Genomic DNA, 18,434 nt, shown 5'->3' with positions numbered 1-18,434 from the left:
CTGTTTAGTGAGTCCTCCAGATCGGAGGCAGTAGGGATGACCAGGGATGTTCTCTGTTTAGTGAGTCCTCCAGATCAGAGGCAGTAGGGATGACCAGGGATGTTCTCTGTTTAGTGAGTCCTCCAGATCGGAGGCAGTAGGGATGACCAGGGATGTTCTCTGTTTAGTGAGTCCTCCAGATCGGAGGCAGTAGGGATGACTAGGGATGTCCTCTGTTTAGTGAGTCCTCCAGATCAGAGGCAGTAGGGATGACCAGGGATGTTCTCTGTTTAATGAGTCCTCCAGATCAGAGGCAGTAGGGATGACCAGGGATGTTCTCTGTTTAGTGAGTCCGCCAGATCAGAGGCAGTAGGGATGACCAGGGATGTTCTCTGTTTAGTGAGTCAGCCAGATCAGAGGCAGTAGGGATGACCAGGGATGTTCTCTGTTTAGTGAGTCCTCCAGATCGGAGGCAGTAGGGATGACCAGGGATGTTCTCTGTTTTGTGAGTCCTCCAGATCGGAGGCAGTAGGGATGACTAGGGATGTCCTCTGTTTAGTGAGTCCTCCAGATCAGAGGCAGTAGGGATGACCAGGGATGTTCTCTGTTTAGTGAGTCCTCCAGATCAGAGGCAGTAGGGATGACCAGGGATGTTCTCTGTTTAGTGAGTCCGCCAGATCAGAGGCAGTAGGGATGACCAGGGATGTTCTCTGTTTAGTGAGTCCGCCAGATCAGAGGCAGTAGGGATGACCAGGGATGTTCTCTGTTTAGTGAGTCCTCCAGATCAGAGGCAGTAGGGATGACCAGGGATGTTCTCTGTTTAGTGAGTCCGCCAGATCAGAGGCAGTAGGGATGACCAGGGATGTTCTCTGTTTAGTGAGTCCGCCAGATCAGAGGCAGTAGGGATGACCAGGGATGTTCTCTGTTTAGTGAGTCCTCCAGATCGGAGGCAGTAGGGATGACCAGGGATGTTCTCTGTTTAGTGAGTCCTCCAGATCGGAGGCAGTAGGGATGACTAGGGATGTCCTCTGTTTAGTGAGTCCTCCAGATCAGAGGCAGTAGGGATGACCAGGGATGTTCTCTGTTTAGTGAGTCCTCCAGATCAGAGGCAGTAGGGATGACCAGGGATGTTCTCTGTTTAGTGAGTCCTCCAGATCGGAGGCAGTAGGGATGACCAGGGATGTTCTCTGTTTAGTGAGTCCTCCAGATCAGAGGCAGTAGGGATGACCAGGGATGTTCTCTGTTTAGTGAGTCCTCCAGATCAGAGGCAGTAGGGATGACCAGGGATGTTCTCTGTTTAGTGAGTCCTCCAGATCAGAGGCAGTAGGGATGACCAGGGATGTTCTTTGTTTAGTGAGTCCTCCAGATCGGAGGCAGTAGGAATGACCAGGGATGTTCTCTGTTTAGTGAGTCCTCCAGATCAGAGGCAGTAGGGATGACCAGGGATGTTCTCTGTTTAGTGAGTCCTCCAGATCGGAGGCAGTAGGGATGACCAGGGATGATATCTGTTTAGTGAGTCCTCCAGATCAGAGGCAGTAGGGATGACCAGGGATGTTCTCTGTTTAGTGAGTCCTCCAGATCGGAGGCAGTAGGGATGACCAGGGATGTTCTCTGTTTAGTGAGTCCTCCAGATCAGAGGCAGTAGGGATGACCAGGGATGTTCTCTGTTTAGTGAGTCCTCCAGATCAGAGGCAGTAGGGATGACCAGGGATGTTCTCTGTTTAGTGAGTCCTCCAGATCGGAGGCAGTAGGAATGACCAGGGATGTTCTCTGTTTAGTGAGTCCTCCAGATCAGAGGCAGTAGGGATGACCAGGGATGTTCTCTGTTTAGTGAGTCCTCCAGATCGGAGGCAGTAGGGATGACCAGGGATGATATCTGTTTAGTTTGTCCGCCAGATCAGAGGCAGTCGGGATGACCAGGGATGATCTCTGTTTAGTGAGTCCGTCAGATCAGAGGCAGTAGGGATAACCAGGGATGTTCTCTGTTTAGTGAGTCCGCCAGATCAGAGGCAGTAGGGATGACCAGGGATGTTCTCTGTTTAGTGAGTCCTCCAGATCGGAGGCAGTAGGGATGACCAGGGATGTTCTCTGTTTAGTGAGTCCTCCAGATCGGAGGCAGTAGGGATGACCAGGGATGATATCTGTTTAGTGAGTCCTCCAGATCGGAGGCAGTAGGGATGACCAGGGATGTTCTCTGTTTAGTGAGTCCTCCAGATCAGAGGCAGTAGGGATGACCAGGGATGATATCTGTTTAGTGAGTCCTCCAGATCGGAGGCAGTAGGGATGACCAGGGATGTTCTCTTGTGCGAATTGAACCATTATCTGTCCTGCTCAGCATTCAAAATGTAACTAGTACTTTTGGGTGTCAGGGAAAGTGTATGGAGTAAAAAGTACATCATTGTCTTTAGGAATGTAATGAAGTAAAAGTTGTCAAAAATATAAATAGTTAAGTAAAGTACAGATACTCCCAAAAAACTACTTAAGTAGTACTGTAAAGTATTTTTGCTTAAGTACTTTACACCACTGCTTATGACTTCATTAACAATCCCCATTAAGAACACAACCACTATACCACTTAGCTAAGCTAAGAATGACCTGAATAATCAAGTCAATAGATTGTGTTTATAAAGCCACTGTGGTTATCTACTCCGATTTCAGAGCACTCTCGTCTGAGTGTGCCAGAGCGAGGAATAACTGACACATTTATGAACAAAACACCTGTTTAATATGGCAGGTGTCAGTAAACAATTGGCCCAGCATCGTCCGGGTTTGGCCAGAGTAGGCCGTCATTGTAAATAAGAATTTGTTTTTAAACTGATAATTAAATAAAACATGTTTTTTAAAAAGTCATCAGAAAAGCATAATTAAATTGTTGCCAGCAGCACAGTTACAATCAACAACGCTCTGGATTGACATAAAATCAGCCTAACCAGCTCTGCTAGGGCGAGTAAAATGGTCAGAGGGAGGTGTTCTCTCATTTGTGTCTGGAAGTAGCTCTTAACTGAGGTCAGAACGCTCGGATCAACCCTCCTCCTCCAGTGTACAGTGCGCGCTCTGATGCTCCTAATTTAGAATGGACAATCTGACAACGCTCTGAATTTACGATCACCCAGAGCGAAATCTGCCACTCAAGATTGAATTAATGAACACACCCTTAGAAGCCAACTAACATTAGGTAGCTAGCTAACATACAGGTACATACTGCTGTAATTATATGCTATGCGGTTTGTAAGTAGCGTAGTTTTCACATTGTCAGCCAACGTAAATGAACTTATTCGAAAAGTAATTACTTATTACATTGGCCAACATGTTCTTAACATTTGTCATAATTAGATAAAGCAATGCATTTGTATCGGACTTCGTCTGCATATAGGCCTATGGGCTAGGCTACATGAGCTGAGCGACTAGGATTTCAACAAAAAAAAGGCATGCTCTGTTTATTGTCACAAATAGTTCCATTAGTGTGGTTAGTATGAGTATTCGTACACAGCTCTGGATTCACATGGTCACTCTATGTCATGGAAAGAACAGGTATCCCCAATGTTTTGTACCCTCGGTGTAGTTTGTAATGCCTAGCCTCCTGGCTAGTGGCTACTGTGACATTCACAGTACTTTTAAACTGCGAAGCAAGAACGTGAATCGAACCCTCTCGGCTCTTTGCTAAAGTTAATTGAAAAGTGTATGTTCATATGATGTCAATTGACATTTCAGACCGATAATGCCATTCATTGAGAATAATAAAGAGCCTCTTCACAATTTACTCACACTTTACTTTTCATAAAAAATACCATCGGCTACACATTACTCAAATGTAAACTCACGTACTTGCTATGTCTCGACCGCTACCTCCGAAGGTATTGTATGACACTCGCCCGACAGTTGTCCGGCTTGAAGCAGGGCAGTGTAAACAGAATTGTCTTGTTCAGTCAACACTCCTACAGTATAAATGGTAATAGCAGAACAATGTTTTTGAAACAGCTGAAATGTACAGATATTTTCCTAATAGTTGAATCTTGTTTTATTGTGTTTTTAACTTAAATTGAAGTAACATGCTGTTACATTCTGAAATGTTGGAGAAGGTGTCTGTGCAACAGAAGTCACAGCAATGGCACACGCACTGGGGATGGGGTGTGCCGCGGGAGAGGGGGAGAAAACGTTATTTCGGTGACTCCGCAGCTGTGCCACACGAGAACTGTAGCTGCATCATCTCTTCCGTAGCGGTCGGGCAGTGTTGTGTAGGCAACGACGGTTGCTTGGTTCCTTCATCTGATCAACAGTATAGGCTATGCATCAAAGAAGCCTATTTTGCATTGACAAGCAAATATAATCTCCACTTATTGTTCAAACAATAAACCAAACAACATTGAACCTTAATAGAATCCACACAAAATTGCATTTTGTTAGGGTTAGGGTTATAGCCTGTAATAACTAGTGATTACAAGCTATTACGAAATGGTAGAAACTGCTGTAGCCAACTAACTTCTATTTTTAGCTGATAGGGGAATGAATACACAAGCAGCATATCAAACTGGGATACTGTTTTAGGTTACAACGGCAAGATTAAGAATATTTGCAAGGTATATATTTTTATTATTAATCCAATTTTTAAAAAAAATCCCACTCCACCCATGTGCACACATGTAGATCAACAGAATGGAGCTTGTAGAAACCTTAACCAACTCCTGACCCTAGTGACACCGTAGTGCTAGCGTATGACATAGTCATAAATTACCAGTAAACATTTTTTTAAATATCAGGTCATAAGGTTTTTTCTAAGATCCTGGAAAAACTCCTGGCCCTAGGGAGGGTGGCAACATTAAAACACTTTACACAGGCAGAGACAACAACTGTGAATGTGTCACGTTCTGACCTTTATTTCCTTTGTTTTGTCATTATTTAGTATGGTCAGGGCGTGAGTTGGGGTGGGCAGTCTATGTTTGTTTTTCTATGATTTGGGTATTTCTATGTTTCGGCCTAGTATGGTTCTCAATCAGAGGCAGGTGTCATTAGTTGTCTCTGATTGAGAATCATACTTATGTAGCCTGGGTTTCACTGTGTGTTTGTGGGTGATTGTTCCTGTCTCTGTGTTTGTTGCACCAGATAGGGCTGTTTCGGTTTTCCACGTTTGTTGTTTTGTATTATGTTCATGTTTAGTTGTCTTATTGAAAAACATGAACTTCAACCACGCTGCGTTTTGGTCCGCCTCTCCTTCAACTCAAGAAAACCGTTACAGAATCACCCACCACAACAGGACCAAGCGGCGTGGTAACGGGCAACAGCAACAGCGGCGCAAAGAGGAATGGACATGGGACGATGTATTGGACGGCAAGGGTTGCTACACCTGGGAGGAGATCCTGGCGGGAAAGGATCGCCTTCCATGAGGGAACACGGCTGGCAAGGAAGCCTGAGAGGCACCCCCAAAAAGTTCTTGGAGGGGGGCACACAGGAGGTGTGGCGAAGCCAGGTAGGAGACCTGAGCCAACTTCCTGTGCTTACCGGAGGGCGAGAGAGACCTGGCAGGCACCATGTTATGCGATGGAGCGCACGGAGTCCCCAGTGCGGGTGCATAGCCCGGTGCGGTACATTCCAGCTCCGCGTATCAGCCGGGCTAGAGTGGGCATCGAGCCAAGTGCCATGAAGCCGGCTCTACGCATCTGGTCTCCAGTGCGTCTCCTTGGGCCGGCTTACATGGCACCAGCCTTGCGCACGGTGTCCCCGGTTCGCCTGCATAGCCCAGTGCAGGCTATTCCACCTCGCTGCACTGGCAGGGCGACCGGGACCATTCAACCGGGTAAGGTTGGGCAGGCTCCAGTGCGCCTGCAAGAGCTCCAGTGCGCCTGCACGGTCCGGTCTATCCGGTACCACCTCCACGCACCAGCCCTCCGGTGGCAGCTCTCCGCACCAGGCTTCCTGGGCGTGTCCTCGGCCCAGTACCACCAGTGCCAGCACCACGCATCAGGCCTACAGTGCGCCTCGCCTGTCCAGCGCTGCCGGAATCTCCCGCCTGTTCAGCGCTGCCAGAGCTCCAGCCCCTCATTCCAGAGGCACCAGAGCCCCTCATTCCAGAGGCGCCAGAGCCCCTCATTCCAGAGGCGCCAGAGCCCCTCATTCCAGAGGCGCCAGAGCTCCTCAGTCCAGCGCTGCCAGAGCTTTCCTCTCCAGCGTTGCCGGAGCTTCCCGTCTGCCCAGCGCCATCAGAGTCGCCAGTCTGCCCAGCGCCATCTGAGCTACCCATCTGCCCAGCGCCGCCAGTGCCGCCAGTCTGCAAGGAGCCGCCAGTGCCGCCAGTCTGCAAGGGGCCGCCAGTCAGCCAGGGGCCACCAGTCAGCCAGGGGCCGCCAGTCAGCCAGGGGCCGCCAGTGCCGCCAGTCAGCCAGGGGCCGCTAGTGCCGCCAGTCAGCCAGGGGCCGCTAGTGCCGCCAGTCAGCCAGGGGCCGCCAGAGCCCCTCAGCCCAGAGGCGCCAGAACCCCTCAGCCCAGAGGTGCCAGAGCCCCTCAGCCCAGAGCCCCTGCCCTTCTGTCCAGAGCCTCCGCCCTTCTGTCCAGAGCCTCCGCCCCTCTGTCCAGAGCCTCCGCCCCTCTGTCCAGAGCTTCCGCCCCTCTGTCCAGAGCTTCCGCCCCTCTGTCCCGAGCTGCCCCTCAGTCCAGTGGGGTCATTTAGTAGGGTCACCGTGGTTAGGAGGACACGGAAGCGGACAAGAAGGCAGACTAAGACGATGGTGAAGTGGGGTCCGCGTCCTGCGCCAGAGCCGCCACCACGGACAGACGCCCACCCAGACCCTCCCCTATAGGTTAAGGTTTTGCGGCCAGAGTCCGCACCTTTGGGGGTACTGTCACGTTCTGACATTTATTTCCTTTGTTTTGTCATTATTTAGTATGGTCAGGGCGTTGTTGGGGTGGGCAGTCTATGTTTGTTTTTCTATGATTTGGGTATCTGTCACGCCCTGGTCGAAGTATTTTGTGTTTATCTTTATGTATTGGGTCAGGCCAGGGTGTGGCATGGGGTTTTTGTATTGTGGTGTGTTTTGTCTTGGGGTTTTTGGTGTGTATATATTGGGATTGTAGCTAGTGGGGTGATCTAGCAAAGTCTATGGCTGTCTGGAGTGGTTCTCAATCAGAGGCAGGTGTTTATCGTTGTCTCTGATTGGGAACCATATTTAGGCAGCCATATTCTTTGAGTTTGTCGTGGGTGATTGTCCTTAGTGTCCTGATGTCCTTGTTCTGTGTTAGTTTACACGAATATAGGCTGTTTCGGTTTTCGTTACGTTTATTGTTTTGTAGTGTTTGTGTTTAGTGTGTTTTTTCATTAAACATGAATCGTAATCTACACGCTGCGTTTTGGTCCGACTCTCCTTCACCACACCTAGAAAACCGTTACAGTATTTCTATGTTTCGGCCATGTATGGTTCTCAGAGGCAGGTGTCATTAGTTGTCTCTGATTGAGAATCATACTTAGGTAGCCCGGGTTTCACTGTGTGTTTGTGGGTGATTGTTCCTGTCTCTGTGTTTGTTGCACCAGATAGGGCTGTTTCGGTTTTCCACGTTTGTTGTTTTGTATTATGTTCATGTTTAGTTGTCTTATTAAAAAACATGAACTTCAACCACGCTGCGTTTTGGTCCGCCTCTCCTTCAACTCAAGAAAACCGTTACAGAATGGACACAAACTAACAGGGCTGAGCTGGCTGTATGCGGGGATTGCTTGGTTTAGGGCTTTGCATCTGTAATTAAAATATACTCATACTGTATGTCATCACTATTGTGTTGATCGATTCATTTCAGCCAATCATTTTTGATTAAAAAGGCCTAGGTAGCCTAGGCAACCGAAGTGTGAATATAAACCACATTTGATCACAGTCACATTTTGTCAGAACACAAATAATTTGGCCAATTTTAGGCTATAAATACATTGTTTAGGCCAGTTTCCCCAGATGGGCTCAGAAACAATATGCTTCTCTAGGCTATCTGGATCTGTATTTATCTATTTCATAATTATTATTGTATTTAAAAATCAGATATTATGTATTTTACCACAATTTCCACAAAATTCTCATTACCGCAACAATCCAAAAAAGTAATAAACAAATCAATTGCTAATATATATATTTTTTACATTACTCTCCTAATGAAAATGCCTGAGTTAAAAACAACACTGAAAATAAAACATGTAATTATAAAATGATGATAACATTTAATCAGTCTTTTCCCCTACATTTTAGTAATGAGAAGGATAAGAACCTCATTCTGAAGGTAGACACACAAATACATTAGCTTCTACTCCTCTAGATGATGCATCATGGGTGAATATAACTTTATTTGAAAACTGATTGGAGTTTTTACAGGAACGTTAACAAGTGTTATGGTAATGAGATGTCGTTTTTACAGGAACTTTAACAAGTGTTATGGTAATGAGATGTCGTTTTTTACAGGAACTTTAACAAGTGTTATGGTAATGAGATGTCGTTTTTTTCAGGAACTTTAACAAGTGTTATGGTAATGAGATGTCGTTTTTTACAGGAACTTTAACAAGTGTTATGGTAATGAGATGTCGTTTTTTACAGGAACTTTAACAAGTGTTATGGTAATGAGATGTCGTTTTTTTCAGGAACTTTAACAAGTGTTATGGTAATGAGATTACGTTTTTTACAGGAATTTGAACATTTGTTATGGTAATGAGGCACTATTTGTACGTGATAAATATTATAGTTTCATGTAAAATTCAACTAGTATACAATTTTTATGGTCAAACTGCAGCAACATATTTTGTGTTTAATTCAAATCAGTTAGGTTTTTCTCAAGTCATCGAGTCATCCCGCAGTGTTTGTGATTATACCCTGATGAAGACAGCTTGGCTGTCGAAACGTTGGTATTACATTTTTGCATCTGAGTTCCTAGAGTGTGCGGCTCTCTTTTATTTTGATGTTTTTCTCAAGTAACATGTTATAAAATGACCAGAGAAATTGAATCCGGACTCATTTCGGCAATGAAAATATGGGGTGAAAATGTGCAAAATTCAGGCATAAATGTCAAATGTATTTAAAATAATACACTTTGCCAAAAACTAGACATTAACTTAGTCCCAAATATGATAGCTGATTTTACAGATGCATCATGTTTTTCTTTCCAACTCAATTTGCTATAGACATGTTTAAAAATGGTTTCATGACAGTCACCCATCTGCAGCTGTGGGCGTTATCTGTAGGCTACAGTTGTTCAGATTGAAGCACAGACTAATTGTGCACGTTGACAAATCACGAGGCATGTTTATGTTTATTTAACTTAATGGTGGCAGGTATGAACTTCCATATAAAACGTATTGCAGTGAATTCACCTGTAACCATGTTTTCAGTCACAATGAGCTTTTACCACATCTACTGATTTGCATGATATTGATAAAAATGAAGCCAGGTTTGTTGTAAGGTAGTCCCTTTGTCATTTTATATTAGAATGAGAGCATTAATCGTTCATTTTTGATAGGCTAACATTACGTGATGAAGACATGCTGTTACAAAAGCAACTCTGTGCCTTTTTCTTGAAGCAAAAATGTAAGTGTAGCCTACAGATGAGAAAATCAACCTTTTAATTGTCTGCATGTACATGCTTGTGAAGTTTTGCCTTATTCAAGAGTGTAATATGGTTTGGTTGTATTATTCAAGAGTGTACAAATGTTTTAAATAAAAGTTTGTCATTGTTAAATAGTTTGTGCTTACTGGCTAGTGGCTACTGTGATATTTACGGTCAATTTGAGCTGCAGACCAGGAATGTCACATGGCCAGCAGCCACAACGAAATGTTAAGGAAAGGATGTCATGTGAATGGAAACCTAGCATTCTCTTTCTTCACCCCACTCCTCAGACTCCTTCATATCTCCTAGTGGTAAAGGGACCTTTCTCTCTGTCCTACTTCTGTGTGTGGTGCATTTTAGGCCGGAAGCTGAGGGGAGCTGGCCCACTGAAAGGAGGAGTGGAGGGGGGAACACAGGCACCTGGCAGAGAGAGGCCTGGAGAGAGGGAAGGAGAGAGTCCTGGAGAGAGGGAAGGAGAGAGGCCTGGAGAGAGGACTGGAGAGAGGGAAGGAGAGAGGCCTGGAGAGAGGACTGGAGAGAGGGAAGGAGAGAGGACTGGAGAGAGGACTGGGGGACTACAGTTAGCCACCATTTCCCCACAGGCTCAATGTGAGGATCAATATTTTATTTTACCTTTATTTAACTAGGCAAGTCAGTTAAGAACAAATTCTTATTTTCATTGACGGCCCAGGAACAGTGGGTTAACTGCCTGTTCAGGGGCAGAACAACAGATTTGTACCTTGTCAGCTCGGGGGTTTGAACTTGCAACATTCTGGTTACCGCTCTAACCACTAGGCTACCCTGTGTGAAATATTTTTCTTAACCAGAATGTAATTTTTTCAAATGATCCCTAACAAAGAAAGCAGTTACAACTTAATTCAGAATTTACGACCAACCCTGGATGAAAGGCAGCACATATTCAGTCTCAACTTGTCTAATTTTGTCACATATCTCTTGTCTCAACTCATCTCATCTCATATCCCTCTCTGCAGGCTGTGGTGCTTCGCAGGCTCCCACTCTTGGCCCCTCCCCTAGTCTACGCCCCTCCCTCCTCAACGTCCTGAGTTCCATCGAGCCAGGAATGGTCAACGCAGGCCACGACACCTCCCAGCCAGACTGTTTCACCTCCCTACTGTCCAGCCTCAACGAGCTGGGAGAGAGACAACTGGTGTCTGTGGTGAACTGGGCTAAAGCCATGCCAGGTAAACCATTCTTCTTGTAATCTACTGTTACCTAACCACTACCTGTTACCAACCCTCTATCATACTGTTACCTAACCACTACATGTTACCAACCCTCTATCTTACTGTTACCTAACCACAACATGTTACCAACCCTCTATCTTACTGTTACCTAACCCCTACATGGTACCAACCCTCTATCTTACTGTTAACTAAGCACTACATGTTACCAACCCTCTATCTTACTGTTACCTAACCACTACATGTTACCAACCCTGTATCCTACTGTTACCTAACTACTACATGTTACTAACCCTGTATTCTACTGTTACCTAACCACTACATGTTACTAACCCTGTATTCTACTGTTACCTAACCACTACATGTTACTAACCCTGTATTCTACTGTTACCTAACCACGACATGGTACCAACCCTCTATCTTACTGTTACCTAACCACTACATGTTACTAACCCTGTATTCTACTGTTACCTAAACACTACATGTTACTAACCCTCTATCTTACTGTTACCTAACCACTACATGTTACCAACCCTCTATCTTACTGTTACCTAACCACAACATGTTACCAACCCTCTATCTTACTGTTACCTAACCACTACATGTTACCAACCCTCTATCATACTGTTACCTAACCACTACATGTTACCAACCCTCTATCATACTGTTACCTAACTACTACATGTTACTAACCCTCTATCTTGCTGTTACCTAACCACTACATGTTACTAACCCTCTATCTTGCTGTTACCTAACCACGACATGTTACCAACCCTCTATCTTACTGTTACCTAACCACTACATGTTACCAACCCTCTATCTTACTGTTACCTAACCACTACATGTTACCAACCCTCTATCTTACTGTTACCTAACTACTACATGGTACCAACCCTCTAACCCTCTATCTTACTGTTACCTAACTACTACATGTTACTAACCCTGTATTCTACTGTTACCTAATCTCCCTGCACTGTGTGTTTCTAAGAGCTGCATGTAGAAGACCAGATGTCTGTGATCCAGTCTTCATGGCTGGGGTTGATGATGTTCTCTGTGTAGGTTTCAGACAGCTGCATGTAGAAGACCAGATGTCAGTGATCCAGTCTTCATGGCTGGGGTTGATGGTGTTCGCTCTGGGCTGGAGGTCTTACACTAACACAGACGCTGGAGAGCTCTACTTCGCTCCTGACCTCATCTTCAACGAGTCAGTACAACTATTGTCTTGCTGAATACAATATTGATAAATCTCTCTCTTTCTCTAGACAATAAATAAAAGGGAAATAAACAATCCTAAATTAAGAATAAACATTATACTGAGCCTCTCTCTCAACCTCTGACCCCCCTCTCGCTCTCTCAACTTCTGACCCTCTCTTTCTCTCAACTTCTGACCCCTCTCTCTCAACTTCTGACCCCCCTCTCGCTCTCTCAACTTCTGACCCTCTCTTTCTCTCAACTTCTGACCCTCTCTGCTCTCAACTTCTGACCCCCCCCTCTCTCTTTCTCTCAACTTCTGACCCTCTCTGCTCTCAACTTCTGACCCCCTCTCTCAACTTCTGACCCTCTCTTTCTCTCAACTTCTGACCCTCTCTGCTCTCAACTTCTGACCCCCCCTCTCGCTCTCTCAACTTCTGACCCTCTCTCTCTCAACTTCTGACCCCCCCCCTCTCTCGCTCTCTCAACTTCTGACCCTCTCTTTCTCTCAACTTCTGACCCTCTCTGCTCTCAACTTCTGACCCCCCCTCTCTCGCTCTCTCAACTTCGGACCCTCTCTGCTCTCAACTTCTGACCCTCTCTCTCAACTGCCGACCCTCTATCAACTCCTGACCCTCTCTCTCTCTCTCAACTTCTGACCCTCTCTCACCCTCAACTTCTGGCCCTCTCTTTCTCTCAACTTCTGCCCCCCTCTCCCTGTCTCTCTCAACTTCCGAGCTTCTCTCACTCTCTCAACTTCTGATCCTCTCTCAACTTCTGACGCTCTCAAATTCTGACCCTCTCTCTCTCTCTCTCTCTCTCTCTCTCTCTCTCTCTCTCTCGATCACCTTCTCTCTCTCGCTCTCTCCCTCTCTCTCTCTGACCCTCTCTCCTTTTCTCACTTTCTCACCCTCTATCTCTCTCACCCTCTCTCACACCTTCTCACCCTCTCTCTCTCTCTCTCTCTTTCCATATCACCTTCTTACCTATCTGCCTCGCTCTCTGTCTGTCTGTCTGTCTGTCTGTCTGTCTGTCTGTCTCTCTCTACCTACCCCCCCACTCCAGTCAGAGGATGCGTGTGTCCAGTATGTATGAACATTGTGTCCGGTTCCGTCTCCTGTCCCAGAGGTTCTGTCTGCTCAGAGTCACCCAGGACGAGTTCCTCTGTATGAAGGCTCTGCTCCTCTTCAGCATCAGTGAGTCACATCACTGACACACTGACACCAAGTGACTGTATCATTATCTGGTTCAATATGTGCTTATTTATTTGTGTCTGTTAGTCCCTGTGGAGGGTCTGAGGAATCAGAAGTGTTTTGACGAGCTGAGGATCTCTTACATCAAGGAGCTGGATCGTCTGGCCAGACACCATGGAGAAAAACACCACACGCAACGTCTGTTCCAGCTAACACAGCTACTGGACTTCCTACACCCGGTAAAATACACTAACCCTGACCTCTGACCCCTAACCAACGCCTGTTCCAGCTAACACAGCTACTGGACTACCTACACCCAGTAAAATACACTAACCCTGACCTCTGACCCCTAACCAACGCCTGTTCCAGCTAACACAGCTACTGGACTACCTACACCCAGTAATATACACTAACCCTGACCTCTGACCCCTAACCTCTAACCTGTACACAACACCAGTTCCAGCTAACACTGAGACTGGACTACCTACACCCGGTAATATAGATCTACTATCCCTAACTTCTGACCCCTGACCTGATCAACCCCCCCTGCTTTGGTGGTATTGAAAGTTAACACCTCTCCCCCTGTTCGCTCTCTACCCACCCACCCTCTTTCTCTCCTTCTCTCTTTTTCTTTCTCTCAGATTGTGAGGAAGCTGCACCAGTTCACCTATGATCTGTTTATTCAGGCCCAGTCTCTGCCCACCAGAGTCAGCTATCCAGAGATGATCTCTGAGATCGTCAGCGTTCACGTGCCCAAGATTCTCACAGGCATGGTTCAGCCAATCCTCTTTCACAATGCACCTTGCTAGAGGGTCATCCCATTACAATTCATCCTAAAAGAGGGACAGACAATAACTAAACAATCTGCTAGACATTCAACCCAGGGTCCCCCATTGATTTTGTCAGTCTCTCTCACTCAGATATCATATGAACTCATAAGTCCTGGCAAAATGTGTAGAATTTTAGAAAATTGTCTTTAAAACAGCAAGATTTTCTCTCCACCCCATTGCAAAATGAGTAGAATAGCATGAAATGTGTTTTAAAACTGCAGCATTTTCTCTCTGCCTCATGGCAACATTTGTAGAATTACAGAACATGTGCTTTAAAACCACCACATTTTCTCTCCTCACCATGGCCAAATGTGTAGAATATCAGGAATATATGCTTTAAAACCACAACATTTTCTCTCTGCCCCATGTCAAAATGTGCAGAATTGCAGAAAATGTACTTAAAAAAGTTTCTTTTTTTTTGCCGTCAAGAGGGGTACCAGTGAAATGCTTTACCCGCGAGGTGGGAGTAAACCTAACCCTGGTTCAATATATCACAAAACACCTTGGAGGTCAAAACTATAACTATAACCTTGTTAGACACCCAACCATTTACTGTACATAATTAGACATAAAGCCATCGATGACATCATATCAAGTCGGTTTTAGCATGCTAAGATGGCATCTCATGAGGGAGATTTATGTAGACATCACATGCACAGTTTGAGCTACTCCAGGAAGTGATGTTGCAGGCTAGCTCAGTGCTGCCCCTCTCATTGAGTTTCTCAAGTTGAAATGATAGCCGACCGGGGTACTGCAGGCTGCCATAGCAACTAAATTATCCATATAACTTCTTTGTGTGATTTAAAAAAAAAAAAAGTTGGTTCAAGGACATACATCTGTTGTAATAGAAGCAATTATCTGGAACATGATTGTCTTCTAATGTTTTCTTTCTTTTTTTTCTTTGAATATTGACCTGAAGGTTGTTATTTACTATATGGCAACCATTTGCTTTAACGGGGGATCCTGCTTTCTGGAAAAAACAGCCTGGCTTCAATGAGAGGTGGCAGTTGGTCTCCCCTGGGTCCCACACATACTCTTCCTTTGCGCTGCTAGTCACTAGCCTGGAATCCAAACTGAATATCATTCTGTATTGTTCACTATCCTTCACTTCACCGACAGTCACCAGAATCTATGCCATTGATTACGTTGGATCCCCTGATCTCAAGCTGGGGTTTGATCCTGAATGTGCACCTCAGATTGTTGTTTTTCGCTTTTACTCTTCAGTTTACCATTATTTTCTCTTTCATAGTTTCAGCAAAATGTAGTAAGTAGTACATTACACAATATGTCAAAATAAGACATAATTCTTCTGAATTACACATCATTCATACTCTATAGACACAGACAAAGAGGTGCCTATAGCTGTTCATTTGAATTACACATCATTCATACTCTATAGACACAGACAAAGAGGTGCCTATAGCTGTTCATTTGACCTTTGTATATAGCACCATATCAAACACAAAGTATACATGGCTTCTGTAAATATGGAATGGATTATATGTTGCATATTATATAAAAAGAAATCAGACTTCTTTCAAATTCGATCTAAAACGAACAAATAAAACAATCTATATTCCACTTCACTGGGGTCCCTTGCTTTATTTAGTGTTTTCCATAGTGTGTCCAGAGGGAACCAGGCATACAGGGTGTGTCCAGAGGGAATCAGGCATACAGGGTGTGTCCAGAGGGAATCAGGTATACAGGGTGTGTCCAGAGGGAATCAGGCATACAGGGTGTGTCCAGAGGGAATCAGGTATACAGGGTGTGTCCAGAGGGAATCAGGCATACAGGGTGTGTCCAGAGGGAATCAGGTATACAGGGTGTGTCCAGAGGGAATCAGGTATACAGGGTGTGTCCAGAGGTAATCAGGCATACAGGGTGTGTCCAGAGGGAATCAGGCATACAGGGTGTGTCCAGAGGGAATCAGGCATACAGGGTGTGTCCAGAGGGAATCAGGTATACAGGGTGTGTCCAGAGGGAATCAGGCATACAGGGTGTGTCCAGAGGGAATCAGGCATACAGGGTGTGTCCAGAGGGAATCAGGTATACAGGGTGTGTCCAGAGGGAATCAGGCATACAGGGTGTGTCCAGAGGGAATCAGGCATACAGGGTGTGTCCAGAGGGAATCAGGCATACAGGGTGTGTCCAGAGGGAATCAGGTATACAGGGTGTGTCCAGAGGGAATCAGGCGGCAGCGTAGCCTAGTGGTTAGTGGTTAGAGTGTTGGACTAGTAACCGGAAGGTTACGAGTTCAAACCTCCGAGCTGACACGGTACAAATCTGTCGTTCTGCCCCTGAACAGGCAGTTAACCCACTGTTCCCAGGCCATCATTGAAAATAAGAATGTGTTCTTAACTGACTTGCCTGGTTAAATAAAGGTTAGGGGAAAAAAATAATACAGGGTGTGTCCAAAATAGAACCGTATAACTTATAGACACTACAGGAAATGGCAGAGGGAGCACGCCCCTATCCACATCGACCGCAGTTGTGAAGGTGAAAAGCTTCAAGTTCCTCAGCCTACACATCACCGACGATCTGAAATGGTCCACCCACACAGACAGTGTGGTGAAGTAGGCTGCAACAGCACCTCTTCAACCTCAGGATGCTGAAGAAATTCAGCTTGGCCCCTAAGACACAAGCTTACAGATGCACAATTGAGAGTCTTAGAAGCTGTACCTTAGAAGCTGCTGCCCTATATACATAGACATGAAATCACTGGCCACTTTAATAATGGTACACTAGTCACTTTAATATTGTTAACATAGTGATTTACTCATTTCATACTGTATTTACTGTATTCTAGTTAATGCCACTTCGACATTGCTCGTCCTAATATTTCTATATTTCTTAACTCCATTATTTTACTTAAAATGTGTGTGTATTGTGAATTGTTAGATATTATTGCACTATTGGAGCTAGGAACTCAAGCATTTCGCTACACCCACAATAACATCTGCTAGATATGTGTACGTGACCAACACAATTTGATTAGATTTTTGAGTCGGGCCCATAGGGCTCTGGCCAAATATCCTGCACTATATAGGATGCCAATTTCTGACTCAATCCCAGTCGTTTTCCATGAAAAGCATATATTTCTCTTTCAGGTAAGGTGTTACTATATATTGAAGTATTGAGCTTCACCAATACTTTATCCTGTCCGAGTTCACATTTCTACTACACATTTCTACCAAATAAATACCTTACCTCACTAATAAGTCAGTGGCCTGATTCTAAAAGGTATGTTCTATTCAGTGAGGTGATATGTCTAAATAAATACCTTACCTCACTAATAAGTCAGTGGCCTGATTCTAAAAGGTATGTTCTATTCAGTGAGGTGATATGGTTAAATAAATACCTTACCTCACTAATAAGTCAGTGGCCTGATTCTAAAAGGTATGTTCTATTCAGTGAGGTGATATGTCTAAATAAATACCTTACCTCACTAATAAGTCAGTGGCCTGATTCTAAAAGGTATGTTCTATTCAGTGAGGTGATATGTCTAAATAAATACCTTACCTCACTAATAAGTCATTGGCCTGATTCTAAAAGGTATGTTCTATTCAGTGAGGTGATATGTCTAAATAAATACCTTACCTCACTAATAAGTCAGTGGCCTGATTCTAAAAGGTATGTTCTATTCAGTGAGGTGATATGTCTAAATAAATACCTTACCTCACTAATAAGTCAGTGGCCTGATTCTAAAAGGTATGTTCTATTCAGTGAGGTGATATGTCTAAATAAATACCTTACCTCACTAATAAGTCATTGGCCTGATTCTAAAAGGTATGTTCTATTCAGTGAGGTGATATGGTTAAATAAATACCTTACCTCACTAATAAGTCAGTGGCCTGATTCTAAAAGGTATGTTCTATTCAGTGAGGTGATATGGTTAAATAAATACCTTACCTCACTAATAAGTCAGTGGCCTGATTCGAAAAGGTATGTTCTATTCAGTGAGGTGATATGTCTAAATAAATACCTTACCTCACTAATAAGTCAGTGGCCTGATTCTAAAAGGTATGTTCTATTCAGTGAGGTGATATGTCTAAATAAATACCTTACCTCACTAATAAGTCATTGGCCTGATTCTAAAAGGTATGTTCTATTCAGTGAGGTGATATGTCTAAATAAATACCTTACCTCACTAATAAGTCAGTGGCCTGATTCTAAAAGGTATGTTCTATTCAGTGAGGTGATATGTCTAAATAAATACCTTACCTCACTAATAAGTCAGTGGCCTGATTCTAAAAGGTATGTTCTATTCAGTGAGGTGATATGTCTAAATAAATACCTTACCTCACTAATAAGTCATTGGCCTGATTCTAAAAGGTATGTTCTATTCAGTGAGGTGATATGGTTAAATAAATACCTTACCTCACTAATAAGTCAGTGGCCTGATTCTAAAAGGTATGTTCTATTCAGTGAGGTGATATGGTTAAATAAATACCTTACCTCACTAATAAGTCAGTGGCCTG

General features: G+C 44.5%; 1 protein-coding gene across 1 annotated transcript in view; it reads left to right on the top strand.

The window, feature by feature from the left end:
- The window catches only part of LOC118373009 (androgen receptor-like), a 43,398-nt gene extending 27,861 nt beyond the window's left edge, over positions 1–15,537 (top strand). The window contains exons 4-9 of the mRNA XM_052515560.1: positions 9,901–10,149; positions 10,533–10,742; positions 11,802–11,946; positions 12,999–13,129; positions 13,214–13,365; positions 13,768–15,537. Of these exons, the coding sequence (XP_052371520.1) occupies positions 9,901–10,149; positions 10,533–10,742; positions 11,802–11,946; positions 12,999–13,129; positions 13,214–13,365; positions 13,768–13,935 (1,055 nt within the window). The 3' untranslated portion in view covers positions 13,936–15,537. The remainder of the gene's footprint in view (positions 1–9,900; positions 10,150–10,532; positions 10,743–11,801; positions 11,947–12,998; positions 13,130–13,213; positions 13,366–13,767) is intronic.
- Positions 15,538–18,434: the final 2,897 nt, after the last annotated feature.

Source organism: Oncorhynchus keta, chromosome 4 (assembly GCF_023373465.1).
Source record: "Oncorhynchus keta strain PuntledgeMale-10-30-2019 chromosome 4, Oket_V2, whole genome shotgun sequence".
NCBI classification, from domain to species: domain Eukaryota; kingdom Metazoa; phylum Chordata; class Actinopteri; order Salmoniformes; family Salmonidae; genus Oncorhynchus; species Oncorhynchus keta.
The sequence above is the reverse complement of the archived record's forward strand: the minus strand, read 5'-3'. Positions and strand labels throughout refer to the sequence as shown.